Source organism: Curcuma longa, chromosome 7 (genome assembly GCF_044706935.1).
Source record: "Curcuma longa cultivar G26 ecotype Majalengka, Jawa Barat chromosome 7, ITB_CL_G26_1.1, whole genome shotgun sequence".
In the NCBI taxonomy this organism is placed as follows: Eukaryota; Viridiplantae; Streptophyta; class Magnoliopsida; order Zingiberales; family Zingiberaceae; genus Curcuma; species Curcuma longa.
Genome location: NC_133867.1, coordinates 6977500 through 6999205, shown reverse-complemented (window position 1 = coordinate 6999205; position 21706 = coordinate 6977500). Strand labels below are relative to the sequence as shown.

Genomic DNA, 21706 nt, shown 5'->3' with positions numbered 1-21706 from the left:
GATCAAGTTCATTGCTCATTTCACTAGCTCAAACCCTATGACATGAAAATGGTGAAGATGAGAAGAGACAGAGAGTCAGATAAGACTCATGATCATGGGCCTTCACCTTTTTTGATGAACAGAGGAGAGTTTCAGAGTCATGTACATCAAAATTTGAGAAATGGAGAAATAATTCAAGACCAATAATTTGCAGAATCGTGCAGGAGAAATGGGGGTTGATACTAGGTTTTGTAATTTGAAACATTATCAAGGACTTTTTTCTATTTCACTCTGACAGGCAATTATCGGTACGACTTTGGCATTATACCTTGTGTGCTACATCAGTTTTCTGCTTTTTTTTTTTTTGCAAACTAAGTTATGTGTATGAACTTTGATCTCTCCCGCAATAAAAAGGTTTATTCATCATGTTGTTGGCAAAGGATGTACGATCACAACTAGGATGGCTCATCGATACCCAAACTCCTAGGGTCTCATTGCCATGTACTCATATTACCTGAAGTAGCTTTAGCTTGTATACTTTAGTTTCAGCAAGTTGCATGCCGCTCCAAATCGATAAACATTAGCATCTACTGATGGATCATTTTCTTTGTTTTTCTTGATCACAGATGGAGGACAATTATGATTTTGATCAGGTTTCTTTCATTGTACTGGAGATTGGGAACAAGGTGCAAGGCCAGAGTTTTCTTGCCGCTACAATTTGAGCCAATAACCTAAGTTTTTTTTTTCTGCAACCGGTCGATTTATCTGCCTGCGTCTGGTTTATTATGCAAGATTTCATCAACAGGTGTTGCATTTAGATCAAATGATAAAACCCCATTTCTTGCATGTACTGTGTTTCCTAATTGATGCTTATGCGATTACTTGGATGAATTTAGGGCAGAAGAAAAGAACTTTTGTCGATAGTTCTCGTTTACTTGCAAGAGAAGAGAAGGTTGAAATTTAAATCCGTCCATTTTTTTTTCACAGGTTAAAAAATACTTGGAATTTGAATCGTTTATGTCCAGTTCAAGAGCTCCAATTCAATGATGAAGACTGGAACTCATTGAAGCCTAAAATAGCAAACATTCAAAAGATCTCAAAATTTGAATACCCGGCTGCTCGAAATGTGAACGTTGTATCCGACTATGAGCGGGATCGAGTCGTTAGGGAGTCGAACCCGGTTCAGCTGAAGATCCAGGTTCGTCGTGGCCGGCTTGGAAATGGGCCGGCCGCTCTCGATTTAATACCGCAGCAACGAGAGCCGATCGACTGTCGGTCGGTTCGAGGCGGTGCTGCGGCGCAGCGACGATGCGCCTCGTCTTCTCCACCGGCGCCACCATCCATAGCTGCGGCCCTGCGAGCAAGTGCCGGGCACGGTAGCCATGCGATTTCCTCTTCCTCTTCAAGCCGCCAACTCCTGCACCGCCATGTCTTCCTCCTCCCGCTTTAAGAAGGTAAGCAAACCCTTCCTGCCCATCCTATCCGTGGATCTGCCGTCGATCTAGGTTGTGGAAGAATTACTTCGCGCTCGAATAGAATCCCGATCCAGTTCTTTGCTTGCCGCAGGTTCCGGCGCGTAATCAGTGGCAACGCGGTTATTGTGACCTAGCGCCTCCGCCTCCGGATGCAGCTGCTGTGGCCCAGGAAGGTGTTGCTGGGTCCTCGTTCGTCAGCGGGGATTCACCCATCGGGACCGTTCGGGAGGCTAATGAGAATCTTCGGCGTTGGCGGAGCGGCGCTAGCGGCTCTTGGCGCCCTCGCGGTGCTGGGGCGCAATCCCATGGTCAGTGGCAGCCGCCGTCCTATGGACGTCATCATCCATCTCATCACCAGCCGGCGTTTCCGTCTGTGCCTGACTATGGTCCTCCCCATCCTTCCTGCAGTCCTTCGCAGATAATAAAGACTCCTGCTCCATTTTATGGCACCGCGAGGGCGCAATCCCATGGCCAGTGGCAGCCACCGTCCGATGGACGTCATCATCCATCTCATCACCAGCCGGCGTTTCCGTCCGTGCCTTACTATGGTCCTCCCCATCCTTCCTGCAGTCCTTCGCAGATAATAAGGACTCCTGCTCCATTTTATGGCCATCCTCCGCCGTCTCACAATCCTCCTTCCACCCCGTTTGGTCCTCAATCGTCTTTCAACACTTCTCCTGTTGCCTATCCCACACAGGCACACCAACCAGGTCCGCCTTATAGGCCGGTAGATTATAGGACATGGAGCTTCTGCTCCTCACAACCACCTCCTGAATGTGGTAATTCAATTCCTTTCTTTATTGTGCAGATCCTATGCAGTAAATTTTGCTTGATTTTATTATTTTTGTTTCATGTTTCTTTTGTTTCACGACTTAGCTTAGCCACTTATCATTTCAGACTTGGAAAGGAAATTGTGTAGAAACTAGCCATCTGAGTTGTGACCATTAATTTTGCCCTCTCAAGCTGGGCAGGAACAGAGATTCTGTGTGTGAAGAAAATAGAAACATGAAATTCATAATGGACTACTATCATGGGCAATATTTCGAAGGAATTGGCTCAACAAAGTAGTGAAGCTATATACATTTCATTTCTTTGAGAAAGGTCAAATTACATGAAGAGGCTAAACATAATGCATGATCCATCCACGGGAATGTCAGTCATCAATCCCATCTAAATCACGTTCTAGTGAACTCACTGTGGGATACAGTTTATATAGTTGATTTTGAATAATTGGCAATAAACCGGTTTACTTAAATTAATTCATCATATTTCTAGTAGTCTAAGTCTCACTCATTTATTTTTCTAGTGGAAAAGAGAATTCTCTTTATGGATGAAGCACTCATCTATCTTTCTTTGTCATCAATTTATAAAGGCAGTTATATATATATATTCTTCACAAGTAGCATTTATCAATCCATCCTAATTGTTCCCTCATTCTTCTCTTAATATTGCCTTTATATATATATGTGTGTGTATACATTTACTATTGTTCTTGCATAGCACTTTAATTTCAAAGCTTCCTATATAATTCAACTTTATATGTAATCCTAGCTCAATTACATTTTATTGAAATACTCTTTTCAGTAAATTGGACAAACCATAGCGTTTAGCTTAAAATGACTAACAAGTTTACATTGGCTATATGTGAAAAAAACAGTAAAGTTGATTTTCGATAAAATTAAATGCTAGTAGCTAATTGTCAACACTTCATGTAGTTCTCAATAAAACTAGTATTTAAGATACACTACCTTTATCATATCAATAAGACCATCCCACCCCACCCCCCCCCCCCCCCCCCCCCTCCTTTTTTTTTGGCAACGTCGAAATAAAACTTTTAATTTTTCTGATTCAGTGGAAGTCTCACAAAAATTACCTTGTCCTTCATAAATTTGCTGAATACATCACTACTAAGTAGTCTCCTAGACATGGAATCCAATTGATAGTATCAAACTTTCATCTTTCTTAGTCAACCTTCTGCAAGGTTGCATGGTGTGACTTATCATGGCAATAGCTTGTGCTGAGATTAATTTAGTAATCTACACTGCAAAAAATGAGGTGGGCCATGGTTGATATGGTAAAGCAATCTTATTTTGCATTCCACCCTAGCTTGCTGCAAGAAAATATATGAAGTACTATTTTTTTAGAGGTTTAAGTACAAAAGTTAACATTAGATTTTAGGCGTGTAAATAGAGTTTGACAGGGTGAGACTTGGTGAGGCAGAAAATTCTATTAGCAACCCCTTCTCTCTTTGCTTGTAAGGTTAATGTCAATGGGGTGGATTCTAGCCAGGTTGATGCTAGTCTCAACCCTAGGAGTCAGTTGCAATTTCTAGTTATTCATCGATTCTAGAAAAGTCTATATGTATGCTTTATTTGCAAAGTTTGCACCAAAATCATTCCATTAAATAGGCTTATTTTCTAAGTCTAAACATGAATAAGAATGCATATTACATAAAAAGACATTCTTCGGCAATTAACTTTCCAACTAAAATTTTTCGTGTTTTAAACTGATACTTGTAGAATAACATGTGCATATCCAAATCCAGAGCTAGATATATGCAAAATAGTTGTAATTTGTTCTAAGAGCTAGATATATGCAAGATAGTTGTAACATGTGCATATCCAAATGAGCAAATGAACTTTTGCATCAAATTCCCATACGTCAAACTTGAATGAAAGCCTTTATTAATGTTCATTTGCTCATTAGAGCTCAAGGTTTTGTCCTGAATGCTACATGTTGTTGATACTTCGATCTGTTCTTAAAGATTCTAATCATTACCTACTCAAAATCTTTGCTTCAATTCATTGTTTTGAAATAGTTGCCATCCATGAAATCATTCTAAAAATCTCTATATATGTTTGTCCTAAGAAAGTATGTGGGTTTTAAGATTTGTTATATCAACAATTCTGCATTTTTTTTCTAGGGGTACAAGTTAACCTTTGGTTTGTTGTATTCTCTTACTAAATTTATTATTCTACCAGAGCGGTTTGTAGTGCTCTCTTATAATATCCTTGCGGACTACCTTGCCAGAGATCATAGGTCCAAGCTTTATTTTCATATACCACAATACATTTTGGATTGGGAATGGCGAAAGAGAAGATTACTTATAGAATTTCGACTATGGACCCCAGACATAATGTGTCTTCAGGTACATTGTTGACTCTAAATCATGTTTAGATTAAGAGGGTTTTATGTTGCAATCTTTTTTTTTGGCCTTTCTATGCTCAATTGCTCATAAAGGTTAGTTTTTGGTGATTGTTCTCCTTATACTTGGACAACAGAAAATAATTTGTTATGAACTTTCTTGCTTTGCTTGAGAGAAACCACTATAGGTTATTCATTTTTGTGAGACCAACAATTAGAGATAGTGGCAGGGCGGGGTGGGGTGGAGTGAGTTTTTCAATTTCCATCTCTCTCATATAACAAGAGGGGCCCCATCCTCCACCTTGCTTCACATGCCAATCAGATTGAGGGCATAATAGTAAAATACATGATAAAAAAAAATTATTTGGAAAATATATATCATAAATTAATTATAAGCTGCACAAGTGAGGTGAGATGGGACAAGGCAAAAAGATTCTTTGCCACACCGCATTGTGACTTTTTGGTTCAACCATTGTCCTGTTCGTGCTATATGGCTTGGCTAAATGGCCTCAGTCAGGTCAGGTTGGGACAGGGGTTACATAACGTCATATGGCTAATATAAACAGCATTACCTTTTGGAATAAGGTAGTCATATATCATCTCTGAAAGGATGTCATATAACCATTTATTATAGTTACTTTTAAATACATATACATCTTTGTCTTTCAACTGCATTATCATTAATTTTTATTGGTTTTTAACATATTTCTTATCCTTAGTATTAGATGACTTTTGAAATGGTTTTGCAATCTCTAGTTTTGAAGTTCTGTAGATGTTCTTTATTTCCTGTTTCTATAGGTGACATATACCTGATAGATGGTTATACAATGTGTCGACAGAACTTTTCAGCATCTTCTTCTTTGTTTTTTTTGTGTTGCCACTTACTTTTCTTTGATTGATTTTGTTGTTGTCATGTGGATATGTGATTGTGTCATGAAGTACTAAAAATACCTGGTTTGCAAATATTACATTTAAGAATGTAATTCTTTTTCTTTAAACTGCTTGAGTTGTTCTTGGATTGGGCTTGATTGTTGTTTGTTTGAACCACTTTCACCTTCTTTTCCTATGACTAACACATAAGTATGCTCTAATGCACGGGTAATTTATTTCAATATTCTTTTCAGGAAGTTGACAGATTTCATGATCTGGAAGAACAACTTTCAACTCAAGGATATACTGGTGTTTGGAAGGTTGTTATGCTTGTCTTACCCTGGTTTTGCATAAAATATTGCCTTCGTATCACAACTCAATGGTTCATGCATTGATGCATAGTATATTATTTTAGTTTATTGTTTTTTTTGGAGCGATTGTACTACTTGGCTGGTCATCCTAGAAATACAAAGAGTGCATGTAAAAAAATGAAGAGACATTCTGATTATTGCTTCTATCATTTTTAATGATATTTTGATTGATTATCAGATGCGAACTGGAAATGCAGTAGATGGATGTGCCATATTTTGGAGAACTAACAGGCATGATCACTTGTAACTCTTAGTTTCATTGTTTTTGTCACACATTTAAACTATATTAGTTTGTTAGTTTCTATGCTTTCTTTAATGTTTTTGCAATTATTAGAATATTTCTTTCCTGTAAGGGAGATGTGGGGATTCGAATACCAACCACTCTAGTTTACGAAAGACAAGGGAGATGCTTTTCCTGCATAGAGCGTGTGATGATCTTGCAATTGCACTTTTACAATACTTCTTTACCTGTCTTCTTGTCACCTCTTCTTTCTATGGTGTGATCAATGGGCACGCTTGGCCTTGAAATGAAAGCATGAAAAAAAATTTCAATATTCTAGTTAATATCTCCTTCCCTTTTTCATTGCCGTATATGATTCATGGTAATTCTAGCTTTGTAACAGGACATATAGTAATAGAATGCACTTATATGATCGAAATATATTTTCATCCAGTTAGAACTTAATAATGTGAACTTTTATGGTGTAGCTTCTAAGCCAACATTAACCAACAACAAATTAATCATGTATTTCTTCATCTACACTAATCTTTAATGCATGATCTAGGATCTATTGTTCAATTGGAATCTTTATATATATATTTTCCAATTGTCTACGTATGGTTAATGACTTTTTTCTTTTGTATCAGATGGATATACATAGTTTTAATTCGCTGTTAATACACAGTATCAATCTTCTAAATATTTTATTATGCTGTTAATACTTATTTGGCATTTGGAACATTGTATTAATATTCTCCTTATTGTTTTATACTGAATCAGATTTGTGTTGAAGTATGAGGAGTCAATTGAGTTCAATAAACTTGGGCTTAGAGATAATGTTGCTCAGATTTGTGTACTGGAAGTAGGTCCTAATGGTTTAGTTAAGATCCACATTTATACTCTGTTTACTGATTTTGATTTTTCAGTTGATATCAATATTCAATTATGTTTAATTATCTTTTTTTTTTTTTAATTTGCCAGTCAAGGATCATAAGCCATGCTGATAATGAAACTGCATCTTTTTCTAAAAGGTATCATTTACTTAGCTAGTCTTACATTGTACATTTCTGCCGGTATGGTTTATTTTAATATATTTTTTCACAATTGTTAGTGTTGTTATACTCGCTGGTATTTGGCAGTGTTGTACATGTGTTTTATTTTTTCTTTCAGTTTTGTATTCTGATTCATCATTCTTTACCATGAAGTGTACAACTTTGGTGAAATGGTAAGGTTGCTCTGGTCATAATGTGAACCCGAACAAATTCAAGCCCTTCAAACACTTGACTGATCTTTTGAGCACTAGAACCTCATGCGGCTGTACTCTAACTATTCTTCACAACCAGTTTCTGTCCGTGTGTTTTTTATATCCTGCTCAAATTCATGAAATGATTTCCCTTTGTCTACTTTCTGATAAATATATTTTGGAACATACTGTGCGTTCTTGGTAGTCCAGTGAATGATGTTCCGCTCTATATTATACTTTCTTCTTTTCACAGTTTGACATTTATTCTTCTATTTCTAGTTGCTTTTACTATGTATTGATCAGTGCATATAATATTTATTTGTTTTTGCAGCTCAGAGCAATCAAGTGGAGCTAGTCTAATTGTGGTATGTAATATCCATGTTCTTTACAATCCCAAGAGAGGAGAGATCAAGCTCGGTCAGGTATATTGTATATCCTCTATCCATGTTAAGTCATTTAATTAAGAACATAAACCTGGTACTGCGAGACTGTAAAATTTCTCATAAAGATATTTTCATTTTTTTTTGTCCTGTCACATTTATTTTCAGTTATTATTAATGCATTTCATATCTATCCTTTTTCATCACAATATTACTTGTAGTAAGGGACAGACAATAACATTATATATTTAGTGAAAATTTTTTGTCCATCATCCAGTTATGTTCATCTGCACATATATCTACCCATTTTTATCACAATATTACTTTTATTAAAGGACAGAAATTAACATTGTGTATTTTAGTGAGATTTTTTCATCAATCGTCCAGTTATGTTCATTTGCACATAAGAACTGCTTGTGGAAATTAAGACAAATTGTATGTGATTGTAGTTGATGGAACTAACATAACTGTACTTTAATTCGAAAGTTATTTTGATTTGTCCAGGCATTTTATTGAATATTTAACTCTTCATATCATAAAGAGCACAGAATAAACATACTTGTATTGGTTGATGCCTGTTGGTGAACAGGTAAGGACGCTCCTTCATCGAGCTCACGCCATTTCTAAGAACTGGAATGATGCGCCTGTTGTTGTTTGTGGAGATTTCAATTCTACACCTGAGGTTTGTTGCTTAATTATCGTTCTACTCTCATCCTCAATGAGAGTGCTTTTCCTTAATTAGTGTAAATGTTTCTTTTTTGCTGTTTTTTATTCCATTCTTGTCCTTTTTGTTCTTTTTCAGAGTCCACTTTATGACTTTATAGCCGAGCAAAAGGTACTTTTTTATAGTGGATATCTACCAGGAGCTACAGAGTTGATACTCTTTTGTTAATTCTTTTCATTTTGATTATCCAATTTGCAGCTAAATCTTTCTGGACTTGCCAAGGATCAGATATCTGGACAATATTCTGCACATATTTCTTCTTCAAGGTTATACACTGGCCCCGCACCACTCACTAGGTAACTGATATTCTATTAAGTCATACGTTTTACCTTTGCTAGTGAATCAAAATGTTGATAATCTGTTACAGGGCTCAGCCCTTTATGAGTGTAGGTACTGAGGGTAATTGCGAACCTCAAACTAAAGCAGAAAATGATCTTACTGAAAGCCTGCCTCAAAATGACAATAACCCGCTAAATGTATCTCAGCTTTGCTCTGACAATCAAATGTTTTATAGGACGAACAAAACACCTGAAGTACCTGCAAACCAAATAGGCGAAGGAAAAACCTTGTGTACTGACTCTTGTTCTGCTGATTCTAGTATTGTACAACGTGATACTGATTCTCGCAGATGCAATGAGCAACGTATTCAAGGATCCACTTCAAAAGTTTCCAACATTAATCAATCAGCTGCTGGAAGTGGAAGGTCTTCAGAGTTCCCTCATTCAGAACAAATTCTGACCCATCATTTGGATGGTGGTTGTGAGTCATCATCATTTCAAAATGAAGAGCTATTCAATTCGCGAAAGCAAATAGCTGCTGCAGCTGGTATTTCCTATCATGATGCCTTTGATCATAACAAAATACAAGAGGGCTGTAACCACAGTGTAGCTCCATGGAGTGACACTAACATCTGGAGATCTGGTTCTGAAAATGTACTCAATGATGATGTTTCAGTGAAGGTATCCTCATCAGATGTGATTTCGGTATCAGTCCCTGCCATATCTGACAATGCAATCAGCGCATGCTGTCAACCTAAACAATCAATTTCAGAAACGGTCAATCTGTCAGATTTTGATTCTAAAGTGAATCTTGGCAGCAATGATTTAAAAAATCACAACACTGTGGGTGATGTGGCCGATACATTGAGAGATACCTTTGATTTAGAGGATAATTCCGACCCAAACTTTTTCAGAGAACTTTTGGGGACTGATGAGGTAAGCCATTTCGGTGATGATCCGGTTTTGGATCCATCAAGGATTGAAGCTTGGAAAGAATCTGCCAATAATTCATGTTCATTGGTTGATGATTCTGATAAGCATTCTTACGATCCATATTCATGGACCCCTGTGGAAATTGAAATTGCATCAGGAAGTACAGATTGCACTTATCTTGAGCACAGTTTGAAACTGAGGAGTGTGTACACTGACGTAGAGGTAAATGGTTTACTCTTTTTCTTTGGCATTTCAACTCTTCTACTCAAAAGATTCAATAATTTCCCTTCATCATCAACTGTCATCACCAAGCTATATTACTCCCAACTATTTCTGCTTAAGCTTAATGAACTTTATTCTCTTGAATTTTCTGTAAGGAGTTTGATCACAAGGAACACTTGAATTACATTTTATCACATTAGCTAAAGTTTTTGTTTTTGGATCCAAAGTTAGTGCTTAGTTCTTCATCTCTACAAAGCGTGGCAGGTTTAACATACCTATAATGATCAAGTAATCCAGATACATGCAAATGCAAGTTTCAGTCCATTGATATAATTTTGTTCAAGTCTGAGAGAATAAAATTCTTCTTTTCTTTTCTTTTCGATAGGACTATGCAGGTACAAAGGGACCTTCCAGAGAACCCCAGGTAACCAGTTACAACAGGCAATTTATGGGCACAGTAGACTATATATGGTAATCATCTCCCTTTTTGTGTGTGTTTTTCTTACCACGTTTGCCAATTTTTACATAACAAAGGATATTTACATTTCTACCTATGTGTCCTTTTTTTAAAAAATATCAATCTAAGCATAATAATGTGGTAAAATCTTGGTAGAGAATTTAGTCACGTGGGTGCCACAACATTTGATACATTGTTGTGTGACAATTCTACCATCCAAGTACCAATTCCACTACAACCTGTAGGGGCAAACATGTTCTTAGGCTAGAACACTAGTACTTAGTTGTGTTTGTACACTATTAATTGATTTGGTGAATTTTCAAATTATGAACCGTAAGGTTCAGATAAAAAATGATAAATTGTTAAAAAAAAGTTTTGTTATCCAGAAATCTGGAAAATAACATAATATTCAATTTGTCATCATAATAGTACAATTTGAGTAAGTTGATGTGATCGATGTAGTAATAGGTTCATGTCTAAGTCAATCCATTAAAAATTGAAATAAAATGAGGAATAAGTTGTCATACGACAATTTCTAAATCATCATGGAGCATCATAGTCATGCTAAGTGTTGAGTCCACATTGACTATTGTCAATTTTGTCTCCAAATGGCAAGTTTCTTGTTTTATGTCATTGAATCTAATTGGGTCAAAGCAATTTCATACGCAAGGAGTACCCATAGATTTACATAACTGTAATGTATATATGGTACTAGTTATGCATTGTAGCCACGGAATAACTTCCTCCGGTGGGAAAATTAATCTTGGAATGTTAGTTGCGGAATGATACACCGTCTATACTTTCCGATTTACTCTGGAACGATAGCAAACTTTCATTGAATTAGATTTGTCATTTACGAGATTAGTTGGTTCAAAAGAAGTTAATACTGGATTATAAAAAAAAATAGTTACCATTGTAGCTTTTGTAGGACCGTGAAATCTCTCTTTCATGGATAAGCAAAATATATGGAATGTTTTCATTTTGCTAATGGATAACACTCCGCAGGTCTTCTGAAGGTCTTCAGACAGCCAAAGTGCTTGATACGCTCCCTAAACATGTTCTACGACAGACACATGGTTTCCCGACCAAGGTAAAGTTGGATCCCGTCTGACCATTTTCCAGTGAATCTATTGGAAATAGAGCACTGATTATTTGTTTAATCGTTTTTAGAAATGGGGAAGCGATCATGTTGCCTTGGCTTGCGAATTAGCATTTACTAAAGCTTCTTCAACCAAATAAATTTGCCTTTTGAAATTTATGGCCAGGCTCTGTATTAATTTTCTTGGCGGTCATTGTTCATGGCAATTTTTTTCCTGGCTTTGCAGTTTAAGAATATAGCTACAAAAGCATTGCCTACCAGTTTAATTGTTGGAAAGAATGTAATCGTGTTTTTTTGTAGGGGCTTTTTATTATGGTTACGATATTGCATTTTATAGGGAATTTTGATTGCTATTATTTTTGCTAGAAAAAAACCTTCTGCAATTCTGAATTTGAAGGGCTAAATGACAATTGCATGATTTCTATTATTAAAAATCATATCAAAACTGAAAAGTAACTTCAGACAAAATATACCTCAACTAATTAATTTGGTTGATTTTTTATTTAATTTTCATTTTCAATATACAATATATGCACAGCTTGCTGTACGATTTTACCGGAAAAGGAAACAATGTCGTTGCTTAGGAAAAAAAAATTAAAAATCATTTGCGCTGTGCTAAATTACTTTTTCCACTGGGGCATTCTTTGAACAGCAACCTGAAGGCAAAACTAATGAACGTTAGGCGTCGGCAATCAGGGAATCATCACGCATATCCAAAGAATAAAATTCACATTCCGTCTTACGGATGGATTTCACTATACAGCGTACCAGGATAAAATCTAAAATTTTCTACGCTACTTTTTTTTAAGAATAATTGAACCATTTAAAAAAGTTTAACGAAGTTTAATTTGAGCTAAAATCTTTCTCCAACTATTAAAGTGTCTTTCAAACCGCGATTTCAAAAATCATACACATACATTTAACTGATTTTTTTTTAATATGCATATATATAGTTCAAGAATCTTAATTTAGTCAACAAATTTCTATTGGAAATATACACCTTATTATTTAAAGTAGATTATTTCGATTTTTCAGTGTGGTTTGGTTTACGACTTAACCACTCAAAATCTTGATTCAGCTCAGATATTATTATAATTTCTAGAAACCCAATCGAACTCTTTATCTTGATTTGATTGTTTAGTTTTGAACGAAATGAAACCCCTTATATATACACTAATTGAAGCGATGGTAAAATTTATCATGCAGCATACCTTGCCCGAGTTCTCCTTGCTCCCAACAATAGTTTGACAGGCGAGCCTCCAAGATTCAGGTTTCTGTGGTTATCATAAGAACATAACAATATGTTAATGCATGAATTACTATTTCAAATACTAAATAAAAGAGAAAGAAATCCACCCATGAGCATTTTGCACAATGTTGAAAGTCGAGAAGGCGTCGCAGGCTTCAGATTGCTCTCTTTAAAGATTCACAAAAAACATTGCGATAATTTTTTTCATCAATCACTTGACGATATAATAAGAATGTTAAGATCAATACGTGGAGGTACTACAAACTGCTCGAGGAAACATATTGTACAAAATAATAATAATAATAATATGTCATTACAAAATAGACAATTGAAAATCAACGAGAATGCTAAAAAAAAAATGACTCACATTATTCAGATATCGCTTTTCAGTGTTTGTTCTCTCATTAAGAAGCTCCTCGCCATCAAGAATCTGCAGCATTGTTCAAAACCAGAATAGCGATCATACGCAAGTATGTATAGCATCACAAAACACTTCATATGTATTTATTATTAGATTGAAACTGATGTTTTCTTGTGCGTCAGAAATTTGACAAGATTCTTGGAGAAAAATTCTATGATCTAGTACAACTTCGATAGAAATAGTTCTGCTGGCTTTTTGTATGAATGAAGAGTTAGGATGAGCAATTAGTGATTCATGCTGGAATCATCTCCTCCACTTGTGGATCCAGCGATGCTTACTAAAATGCAGAATGACCTTTACTACAAGGCATCCAAAGGATTCTATGAACAGCATTATTAGAAATCTAAATTTAAGAACAAGTATGAACAATGCATAATTGTATCACATATGGTAGACTATATCAGTGAATCCTGAGTTGAAAAAGAAAGAATAATTATTTTAGCTAGTCAATCATCCCCTTGAAGTTGAAACATATGAATGATCCCAGGAATTCTAGACATGTAACGCTTAGAAAAGTTGTATCAGGTTGTATCCTAATCCAGTTTATTTGATTAATTCACACCAACATTTGAACATCTATGCACATGAATATGAGAAGAACAAATACATTGTATAGGTCGTTACCTCCACAATGCAAGTGCCACAGCTCCCGCCGCCTCCACAGTTCATCACCTTCCCCTAGATAAGTCACCAGTTCAGCGAATCTGTCAATGGGAGAATTTATTGATCTATCGATGGTAGGAAGCAAGATCCGGACACGTACATAGGCGGCGTAGAGCTCGATCTTATTGTCGAGCATAATGTTGCGGAGAAGCTTCTCTCCACTGATCGCGGTCGCCTTGTCGACTGGGTATGCTCCATCGGGCCCTGGTTTAGGCTACGAACAACAACAACAAACAGATGCAAGCAAACCCAATCATCACGGATTTAGGTTAAAAATCAACGAAGGAATCGCGGAGCGGAGTAGAGGGAGGTGAAGTTGGACTTACTCCGAAAAACTCGAGCTCGATCTGGGGAAGAGGCTCCACCGTCACCGGCGGCGAGGGGTTCGAGGAGGGAGTAGCCGCGCGAGGGATCAAGGAGAGCTTCCCCCGCGGCTGAGACGAGAAGCGAGCTGGCGATCCGGAAGGAGGGCTCGATCTGGGGAACAGAGAAGGAAAGGAACTCGCAGCGGCCATGACTCCTCGCAGAGAAGCAGATCGGATCTGATCGAAATAAATAGGCCCTCGATGGCGGTGGAATTCTCGCGAAGCTTCTCGATGCGGAGCGTGTGGACGAGGAGTACAGCACACGTCATCGCTCCTTCAAATGCGACGCTAACCATTCAAATTCAAATTCAAATTCAAATATAAAACAATTTATTTTTTAAAATACTTTTTATAATTATTATATTATATATATTAAAACTCTTTAAAATTTTCTCTTCTAATTTATGAATAAATATGTAAGCAAAAAATTACCATTGATTGATTCATACAAATAGACTTGTAGTACGTATGACCCATATATATAACAAAAGATTACAAACAATCATCATCGGCTAAGGTAATTCCGACAAGTCGAATGTTTCAGGGAATGCTTGCGAATCCAATAGTTCTCGTCTATCCTTTGGCATTTCGACAGCACTCTTTGCTTGTCTTGGTCTTGCTCTAGACCTTTGGTAGCCGACTGTTGTATCGATCGATTCCACGGTTTCCGTTTGTGAGGTAGCTTCATCGAATGTCGGCATGGTCCTCACATGGTTAAGGAGCTTACTCATGTGCCATTGCACGTAAGTGAAGCGTTCTTTCACCGTGGATGACTCTTGTATTATGATAGACGAAAGGGAGCGCAAAGCTTGGGACCGATATTGGTAGCCCGTGCTCTTCGGAAACAAGGAGCTTTTGCGTCGCCAACACATTGGCAGATACTTATCCGGCAACATGAAACAGTTCTTCAAAGAGAGCACTCGAAGAGCATGCTTGCATAAGATCCCAGAGGACTCGAACTCCTTGCAACTGCAGTGTAACCGTTGCTCCGAGGGAAAAGAGTGCACCATATGGCCTCCGTCTGTGCTCAATCGATGGCGAACGAGGTATGTCTCCGGCTGCGACTCATAAACCGCAAACTGTGTCGACGATACTAGTTCTTTCTGAAACATATTGAATGCATAAGGTGTGAGTATGCCGAGAGCATGTTCTTCAATGGGCATGCATGTTTTGATCTTGATGTTCTGATAATTCTGCCTCATCGTTGCTTCCTCTCCGGCTTGATCCAGCAATTCGATCGCAATTCTCACCTACAAAAGAGCGTCGTGTTGTCATAGTTTTCGAAAATCGCAACTAAGATGATACTGCAATACCTGATGCACAAAATCTTTTAGACGGGCTTGTGCATTCAGAAATGCTTTGAAGAATGACTTGATAGATGATGCTGAAGAACAAGAACCTGTCGACAAACTCCCGAGAAACCAACCGCGCAAGCACGGCAATGCCCAGTAAGACTGATAAAGTGATAGCATGGCTATATGTCGATCGGATGCTAATCCAAACTCATTAACCATGTGAGACCACTGGTGCATGAACTCAGTCTCAGTTTCCAAGTTATAAACTTGATGAAAGGCATTCACAAAAGAGTTGTATTGCGATCCAAGTAGGGTAGAAAACCAGCATGATAATCTTTGTGAGACATACCAAATGCCGAAAACATGTTTGATGTTTGGCAATTCATTCATCACAGCCTCTCTCAATACCAAGTCAAAATCCGTCAATATTGTTTGCGGTAACTTACCGTCCATAAGGCTAAAGAACGACTGCGAAATAAAAGCATTAACATGTTAACAGAATGCAAAGGGAAATAACAAAATGAGTAGAAGAACACACCTGGAAGGCCCATCTCAGTGAAGCTGATCTTTCGTCTTGCAATAGAACACAACCGAAAAATATGAGATTACCATAATTGTCGACGCCAAACCATACTCCGAAAGGCCTATCGTAAGCATACAATCGGTAGGTTATGTCAAAAATAACCACATCTCCAAAGACCTTGTATGCATGAATAGCATCAGGATATGACCAGGCAATATGCTCAAGCTTGTTATTTGTATCCAAAGTGTACTCGTAACGAAAATCTGGGTTCTTGTCCTTCATGTTTGTGCAGGCCTTAAGAAGTTCTGATCCTTCGGTATCGCGATCGATGTTCTTGGAGGCTTGAAGAAAGTTTCTCAAGTCCCTTTCTGTGAAGGATAACTGACCCGGCTTTACCCCTCTTTCCATCTCAAGTGCCCTCATCGTAAGATTCACAGTGCAACCGGCTTTTGCTAGAACCAAAATGCGCTCACGAACAGCGGGAGGTATCGTCCGGTAGGCAGGAAGATGCCGAACTTCCTCGCTGTCCAACAACTCATGGTTATGGTCATTACTAAAATGGACGACTATCCAACAGCTTGTACCCTTTGAAACATTCTTCTTGATGATCATCTGTGCTTCACACTTGCAGCGCGACGATTTCTTGTTCCTTTGACGTTTGAGCTCTGCAGTCTTCCGGGGAAGAGGAACTCCGGCCCGATGGCAGACAAGTTCCCGCTTATAAACTCCAAGTGGATGTGCCTGATTTCCCTTTGAGCGCTCTCGCCGGGTAGCAAAGCCACTCTTCCTGGCAAAGTTGGTATAATATTCCTGAGCTTCATCATCGGTTCGAAAAGACTGTCCTACATAAGGCATCTCCACCGTAGTGGCATCAGAAGTATTATACTCCCTTATCTGCACAAGGTTCGACTCTGCAATAGCTGCCGATTCCGCTGAGATATCTTCGTCTTCCTTGACGGTTCTTATGTAACACTGCTGATCTCCACATGGACAATACTGCCTTGGTGTAAGGCAGCCATTGTTCTTCAATGAGCTTTTTGTCATTCTTAATTCTTCAGGTTTGCAGAGCACATGGATGAGTAATCAAGTAGCACAAGAACATCAAACAAAGATAGGAAGTGCAGGGACCTTACAAAGTAGCGAAAGGCTACAAACTACGCGTGCAATCAACAAAGGGATCAAATTTCAGCATGCTGTTCAAGATGCAGATCAGGTTTCATAGGGTTTGGGATCTCAACCTCGTCATCTTGATCAAGTTGTGGCTGCCTTCAACTCATGTGTTTCAGTCCTAAAATAGAAAATTCGATCCTGCAAATGTATGCTTATGCATAGCGGAAAACCCTTTCTTGCTGTTTCCAAACCCTAGCTTTCAGGCAACCATCAGACCCGCCAAACCAGCTTAGCGCCAGAGAACTGACGGATTTCGCCGAACAAATGCGGAAGAATCATACCGAGAGAACACGCTATCCGCGGAGTTAGACCAGGAATGTAAGAGCAAGTACACCACTGGAAAAGCTTCATTCTAACAATAGGGCAAGGAATCACCTGAGCGAATAGATATGCCAGGACCATCATCATGGCGACGCATTGAGCGAGCCAGCAGCTGGGGAGGGCATCGGGTGGAGACTTAGGGTTAGGGTTTGAGACATGCGGCGAGAGAGGCGACAGATTAGCAACCGGAAGAGGAGCTCGGGATCGCCGGCGTGAAGTGAGGAGGGAGGTCGACGATGATATTCCGACGCCCAATTTGGGCCTCGGCGTGGCTCAGCGTGAGAAATGAAATAGCGAGGAAGGAGCTGCGGGCCTGCGGCGAAGCCAGTGGAGGAGTGGGAATAGCGAACAGCGGTGTTAGTGTCTGTTTTCTTATAAGATTTTTATAAAAAGATAAATCACTACGCTGTGTTTACCACCGCGGAAATGGAAGGAAAACTCAACTATGAAGATTTGGACCACCGGAAATGGAAGGAAAGAATATTTGAGGAAAGGAAAGAGAGGAGAGGAGGTTCAACCTTTGCCGTTGCAGAGACAGACACTCTTTGCTATTTTTGTGGCTTTGCTTTGGCGAACACATGCCCCTTTTAGTAGTTATGTATAGACAGGAACAGAATCAGTCGACTGATCAACCATCTCGGTGGCCCTCTTGCTTATCGGCACACATGAACTCAAAAACACTTGTATAGAAAACATGTGCTAGTGATCAAACGAGATCATTCATAAACATCATAGGAAGTGTAGAATACATTCATCTATCATAATATCAATTTGAAGGCAAAAACTTGCATGATTTCTGGCACACGAAAACCTCAAGAACTTCTACATCTGGTCTAGCATCTACCAGTGCAAGAAATGCTCAATGGCAGAATAAGTAGGGCAAATGTAATAACTTCTTATCGGCTACTTACCGGGTCGCGCGCGATGCTAGTTTGTTCAAGTCACCAGAAGTGCTGGCAAATGATGCATTTACCTGCAAAAGCATAGAACTAACTGCTGCTTTGTTCTTTCATTCTCATCCTCATACATCTGATACTGGTGTTATTTCGAAGCACAATTCACCTTCAGATCCTTCCTTGCAGTAATTCGGCTACTTGTCACAGATACTGAATTCTTTCTGAGACTTGGGATGCAAATGAGTCGAACAAAACCAAAGCTTTACCATGCTACTGGGCCAACAGCACATAGAAGTTTTCAGCAACAAAGAACTATCACAATATCATGTTAGATATGGCCACAGATGCAGGAATCAGACTCTTAAAATCCTTTTGACAGTAAGATTTTCCGAGATTGTAATTTTTACCAGAGAAACTAAATTCCAAACATACATTGTCACTGTTATACTCGAAGAAAGAATCGGATTCCGTTGACAAATCAGAAAATTATTTCATGAGGATCATGCAACAGGTCATTGAGAATAAACAAAATGCAGAGTTATGAACTCAACTTTCATCAGCATGCAAGGAGAGATGATAAAGTTATTTAAATAATTAATAATGCAAATGTAGAAGTTTACAGGCAGTTTGCCATAAGCTCTAGATTGCCTTAAGTTAGCTAACAACATGATAGAAATACAAAGCTTACTATCCACCAAAGGCTGAGTGGTTCTCCATTCTTAGCACTTGATTAAATTATTTCCAAATAAAAATACATTCCACAATGAAGCAGAAAATCTGGTCGTAAGTCTTTACTTGTAGATACACAGAGCCATCCCCAATAGCCTATCGAAGCTAAGCAATCACTTCATCTATCATACAAAGGCAGTAAGGTAGAGGGAAGCAGATATAACCCTACAAGAAGAAAATGGATCAGAAGCCTAGAACAATCTGTACCTAAAAAATTGCGAACAAATACACAGTGTGAAAGAAAATTGAAGGTTAAAAGCTTACAGAAATTAATCAATACAGTAATCTGCAAAGAAGTTGACGAGTTCTAAAGAAAATGCCAAATTGCCCAAGTCCTACACAATTCAATCCACTAAACATGCCTCAAAATTGAAGAGAACTTCTCCAAAAATGAAAATCAGCTTCTGGTCCCAGAAAAGACATAAATAAGAAGAAACTATTTCCATTTCTAAAATCCAGATTCATTTGATTTCATGATCTCATATCCTAGTGATGCTTAAAAGTAGCTTATGCAATTATTAAATACCATGATAAACAGTCATAAATGTCGAAGTATGTGCATCAACAATTACAATATATAACCATAGGATTCATGTGAAGGGCTAGCTATATGCCCTTTATGGATGATCTTCCTTCTCGTATGCTAATATGTCGGAGATAGAGCTCTATGATTTATGGACGATAATAAGCTAATTGACACGGATTTGATAAGATTAAACTACCAAAATTTGAATGCGAATATACCCTATGAATTACAAATGTCCCCACGCAAATGAATCAATCCCTTCATCAGCATATTAAGAACCACTTTTAATGTTACTATGTCCAGTGAAACTAGAACTCCCTGCTACATTGAACATTCTAGTCCCAATGGGTGTAGTAATATTAAAAAGTGTTGGAACTTCCATTTGGCTGGAAGTTATAGTTATAGTTTTGGGATAAAGTTCTCGTTTCAATGTGGACTAAAACATATGTATGCATGTTGCAACATAGTCAAAAAAATGTTATTATAAAGCCATACAAAAAAATGTTATTATAAAGCCATTAGTATATAAGCTAACCATTAAAGTAATCTGGATCATGCAAAATTCAAATTTCTAGGAGAAATTGGTGCAATCTATAATCTATTTTCCAAGCAAATGGTCAGCAATAAGTATTGTCAGAAAATTAAAAAGGATCTAATGCAATAAAACCAATCAGGAAAAGAAAATCAACTCAACAGAAGTGACGCCACACTACCCGCTCAAATTCTCAGCAGAACCATCATCTTCATCCTCGTCGTCCTCCCTGTGTTCAGCGTCATCTTCTTCACCCTGTTCCTCACTTAATTTAGCAATTTCTGCCTGTGCTTTTTCCAAAATCTGTCTTTTTTGCACCTCCAAATCCCTTTGGAATTCCTTCCTCATCCTTTCAATCTCTGACATCTGCTGCCTTTTGTAATTTTCCATCTTTTCATAAATCTCCCCAAATTTCTTAATTGACTCAGCAAGCATTCTAAAGGAAGAATCTGAACTCTCTGATACATTCTCCCTCTTTGGCGGGAACCCATCAGAGTAATCCTCACTTCCACTGTTATCTGGACTGTCCCTCATCTTACCGTTACCATTACAACGATCTTGATAGGCACTGGATCTAGCAAACACATATTCTCCTGCATCAACACCATAAGGCAGCTTTGGTGGTGGTGGTGGAGGCAGCTGAAGCGACTGCTTTCCTGTTGATGGTACTGGCGATGGTGGCGACATCAAGGCATCCATCTTCTTGAAATAAACCCACTTGCTTCCAAATTTCCCATGCGCTGTCAAAATTGCCTTCTCCTTTTTGTATTTCTTCTTCAGGGTATCAATCCGGTTCCGGCACTGTGCGTCCGTCCGATGAATCTTGGAGGCCTGCAAAACCTTCTTACCCACCTCGCTCCACTGATCCGCTCGGAGACTCTTCCGTCCATTCTGAACGTAGCGATCACCCCAGGCATCCAAGAGCACAAAGGTCGAATCTTCCGACCACTCAGGGGGCAAGGTCCGGGTGGGAGCTTTGGTTGGGGGCGCCGCGGACGGCGGGGGCAGTCTCGGGGCAAATTCGAACCTCAAAGCGAGCTTATCGATCCTCCGACGCTTCCCACGGCTTTCGGATGAGGAATCATCGTCCTCACCACTGGAATCCCTGGCGCGGCGGTGGCCACCACCCGCGTCGTCATCTTCGTCTTCCGAAGGCCGATCTGGGTAGTTCTGCTGCTGCTCCTCTTCGTCGTCGTTGTCATCCGGCTCGGCGTAGCGACGGCCGAACTGAGGAGGGGGCGAGGTATCGCCGAAGGGGGGTTTGGGGCGATTGGAGGAGGAAAGGTACGTGCTAGGCTTAGGAGGCCGGGAATTGGCGGCATCGTCGTCGGAGTCGTCCATCGACGGGATCCCTACTCTTCTACAACCCTAATCGGCGCATCGACGCTTGCTTTAAACGGGAAAGATGAGATAGAGAGGCGACCCGGTGTCTATCGCCGACCAACCACCGCGAGTCGGCCGAACGCCTTACGAAGCCGGTTCGGGAATCTAAGCCGAGTGAGCCGCCCGGTCGAATCTCGAGTCAATTTGAACCGAACTTTGTATGGCCCGGTTGATCTATCCACCTCCGACTCGAATCAAACTTTATATTATTAAAGTTTATTTAATAAATTAACTGAAT

At 38.9% G+C, this 21706-nt stretch overlaps 4 protein-coding genes across 8 annotated transcripts; 1 reads left to right on the top strand and 3 right to left on the bottom strand.

The window, feature by feature from the left end:
• Positions 1 to 1296: 1296 nt before the first annotated feature.
• LOC141831755 (carbon catabolite repressor protein 4 homolog 6) lies at positions 1297 to 11727 on the top strand. 2 transcript variants are annotated; one of them, XM_074719160.1, is made up of 15 exons: positions 1297 to 1433; positions 1546 to 2233; positions 4436 to 4602; positions 5723 to 5788; positions 6018 to 6070; positions 6840 to 6921; positions 7041 to 7090; positions 7634 to 7724; positions 8272 to 8364; positions 8485 to 8517; positions 8605 to 8702; positions 8774 to 9839; positions 10225 to 10310; positions 11302 to 11386; positions 11467 to 11727. In XM_074719160.1, exons 1-15 carry the CDS (start codon positions 1362 to 1364, stop codon positions 11533 to 11535), a joined length of 2799 nt encoding a protein of 932 aa, XP_074575261.1. In that variant the 5' UTR covers positions 1297 to 1361; the 3' UTR covers positions 11536 to 11727. The 2 variants fall into 2 exon arrangements, with proteins under 2 accessions (XP_074575261.1, XP_074575260.1); XM_074719159.1 differs by having other exon boundaries at positions 6840 to 6939.
• A 138-nt stretch (positions 11728 to 11865) lies between these two features.
• On the bottom strand, positions 11866 to 14243 carry LOC141832271 (photosynthetic NDH subunit of subcomplex B 3, chloroplastic). Of its 2 annotated transcripts, XR_012602107.1 has the most exons (7): positions 14055 to 14243; positions 13829 to 13942; positions 13690 to 13743; positions 13012 to 13074; positions 12752 to 12811; positions 12607 to 12669; positions 12010 to 12051 (listed from the first exon to the last, which is right to left on the bottom strand). XR_012602107.1 is itself a non-coding variant. In XM_074719765.1 (6 exons), exons 1-6 carry the CDS (start codon positions 14241 to 14243, stop codon positions 12016 to 12018), a joined length of 519 nt encoding a protein of 172 aa, XP_074575866.1. In that variant the 3' UTR covers positions 11866 to 12015. The 2 variants fall into 2 exon arrangements, 1 of the variants encoding a protein (XP_074575866.1); XM_074719765.1 differs by lacking the exon at positions 12752 to 12811 and having other exon boundaries at positions 11866 to 12051.
• A 289-nt stretch (positions 14244 to 14532) lies between these two features.
• Positions 14533 to 17714, bottom strand: LOC141831980 (protein FAR1-RELATED SEQUENCE 11-like). 2 transcript variants are annotated; one of them, XM_074719433.1, is made up of 4 exons: positions 17045 to 17714; positions 15927 to 16963; positions 15407 to 15856; positions 14533 to 15343 (listed from the first exon to the last, which is right to left on the bottom strand). In XM_074719433.1, the coding sequence occupies exons 2-4, from the start codon at positions 16953 to 16955 to the stop codon at positions 14606 to 14608; spliced, it is 2217 nt and encodes a 738-aa protein (XP_074575534.1). In that variant the 5' UTR covers positions 16956 to 16963; positions 17045 to 17714; the 3' UTR covers positions 14533 to 14605. The 2 variants fall into 2 exon arrangements, with proteins under 2 accessions (XP_074575534.1, XP_074575533.1); XM_074719432.1 differs by having other exon boundaries at positions 15927 to 17324; positions 17457 to 17714.
• Positions 17715 to 18872: 1158 nt separating this feature from the next.
• On the bottom strand, positions 18873 to 21489 carry LOC141831932 (uncharacterized). 2 transcript variants are annotated; one of them, XM_074719359.1, is made up of 2 exons: positions 20248 to 21489; positions 18873 to 19192 (listed from the first exon to the last, which is right to left on the bottom strand). In XM_074719359.1, exon 1 carries the CDS (start codon positions 21424 to 21426, stop codon positions 20263 to 20265), a length of 1164 nt encoding a protein of 387 aa, XP_074575460.1. In that variant the 5' UTR covers positions 21427 to 21489; the 3' UTR covers positions 18873 to 19192; positions 20248 to 20262. The 2 variants fall into 2 exon arrangements, with proteins under 2 accessions (XP_074575460.1, XP_074575459.1); XM_074719358.1 differs by having other exon boundaries at positions 20267 to 21489.
• Between the last annotated feature and the right edge of the window lie 217 nt (positions 21490 to 21706).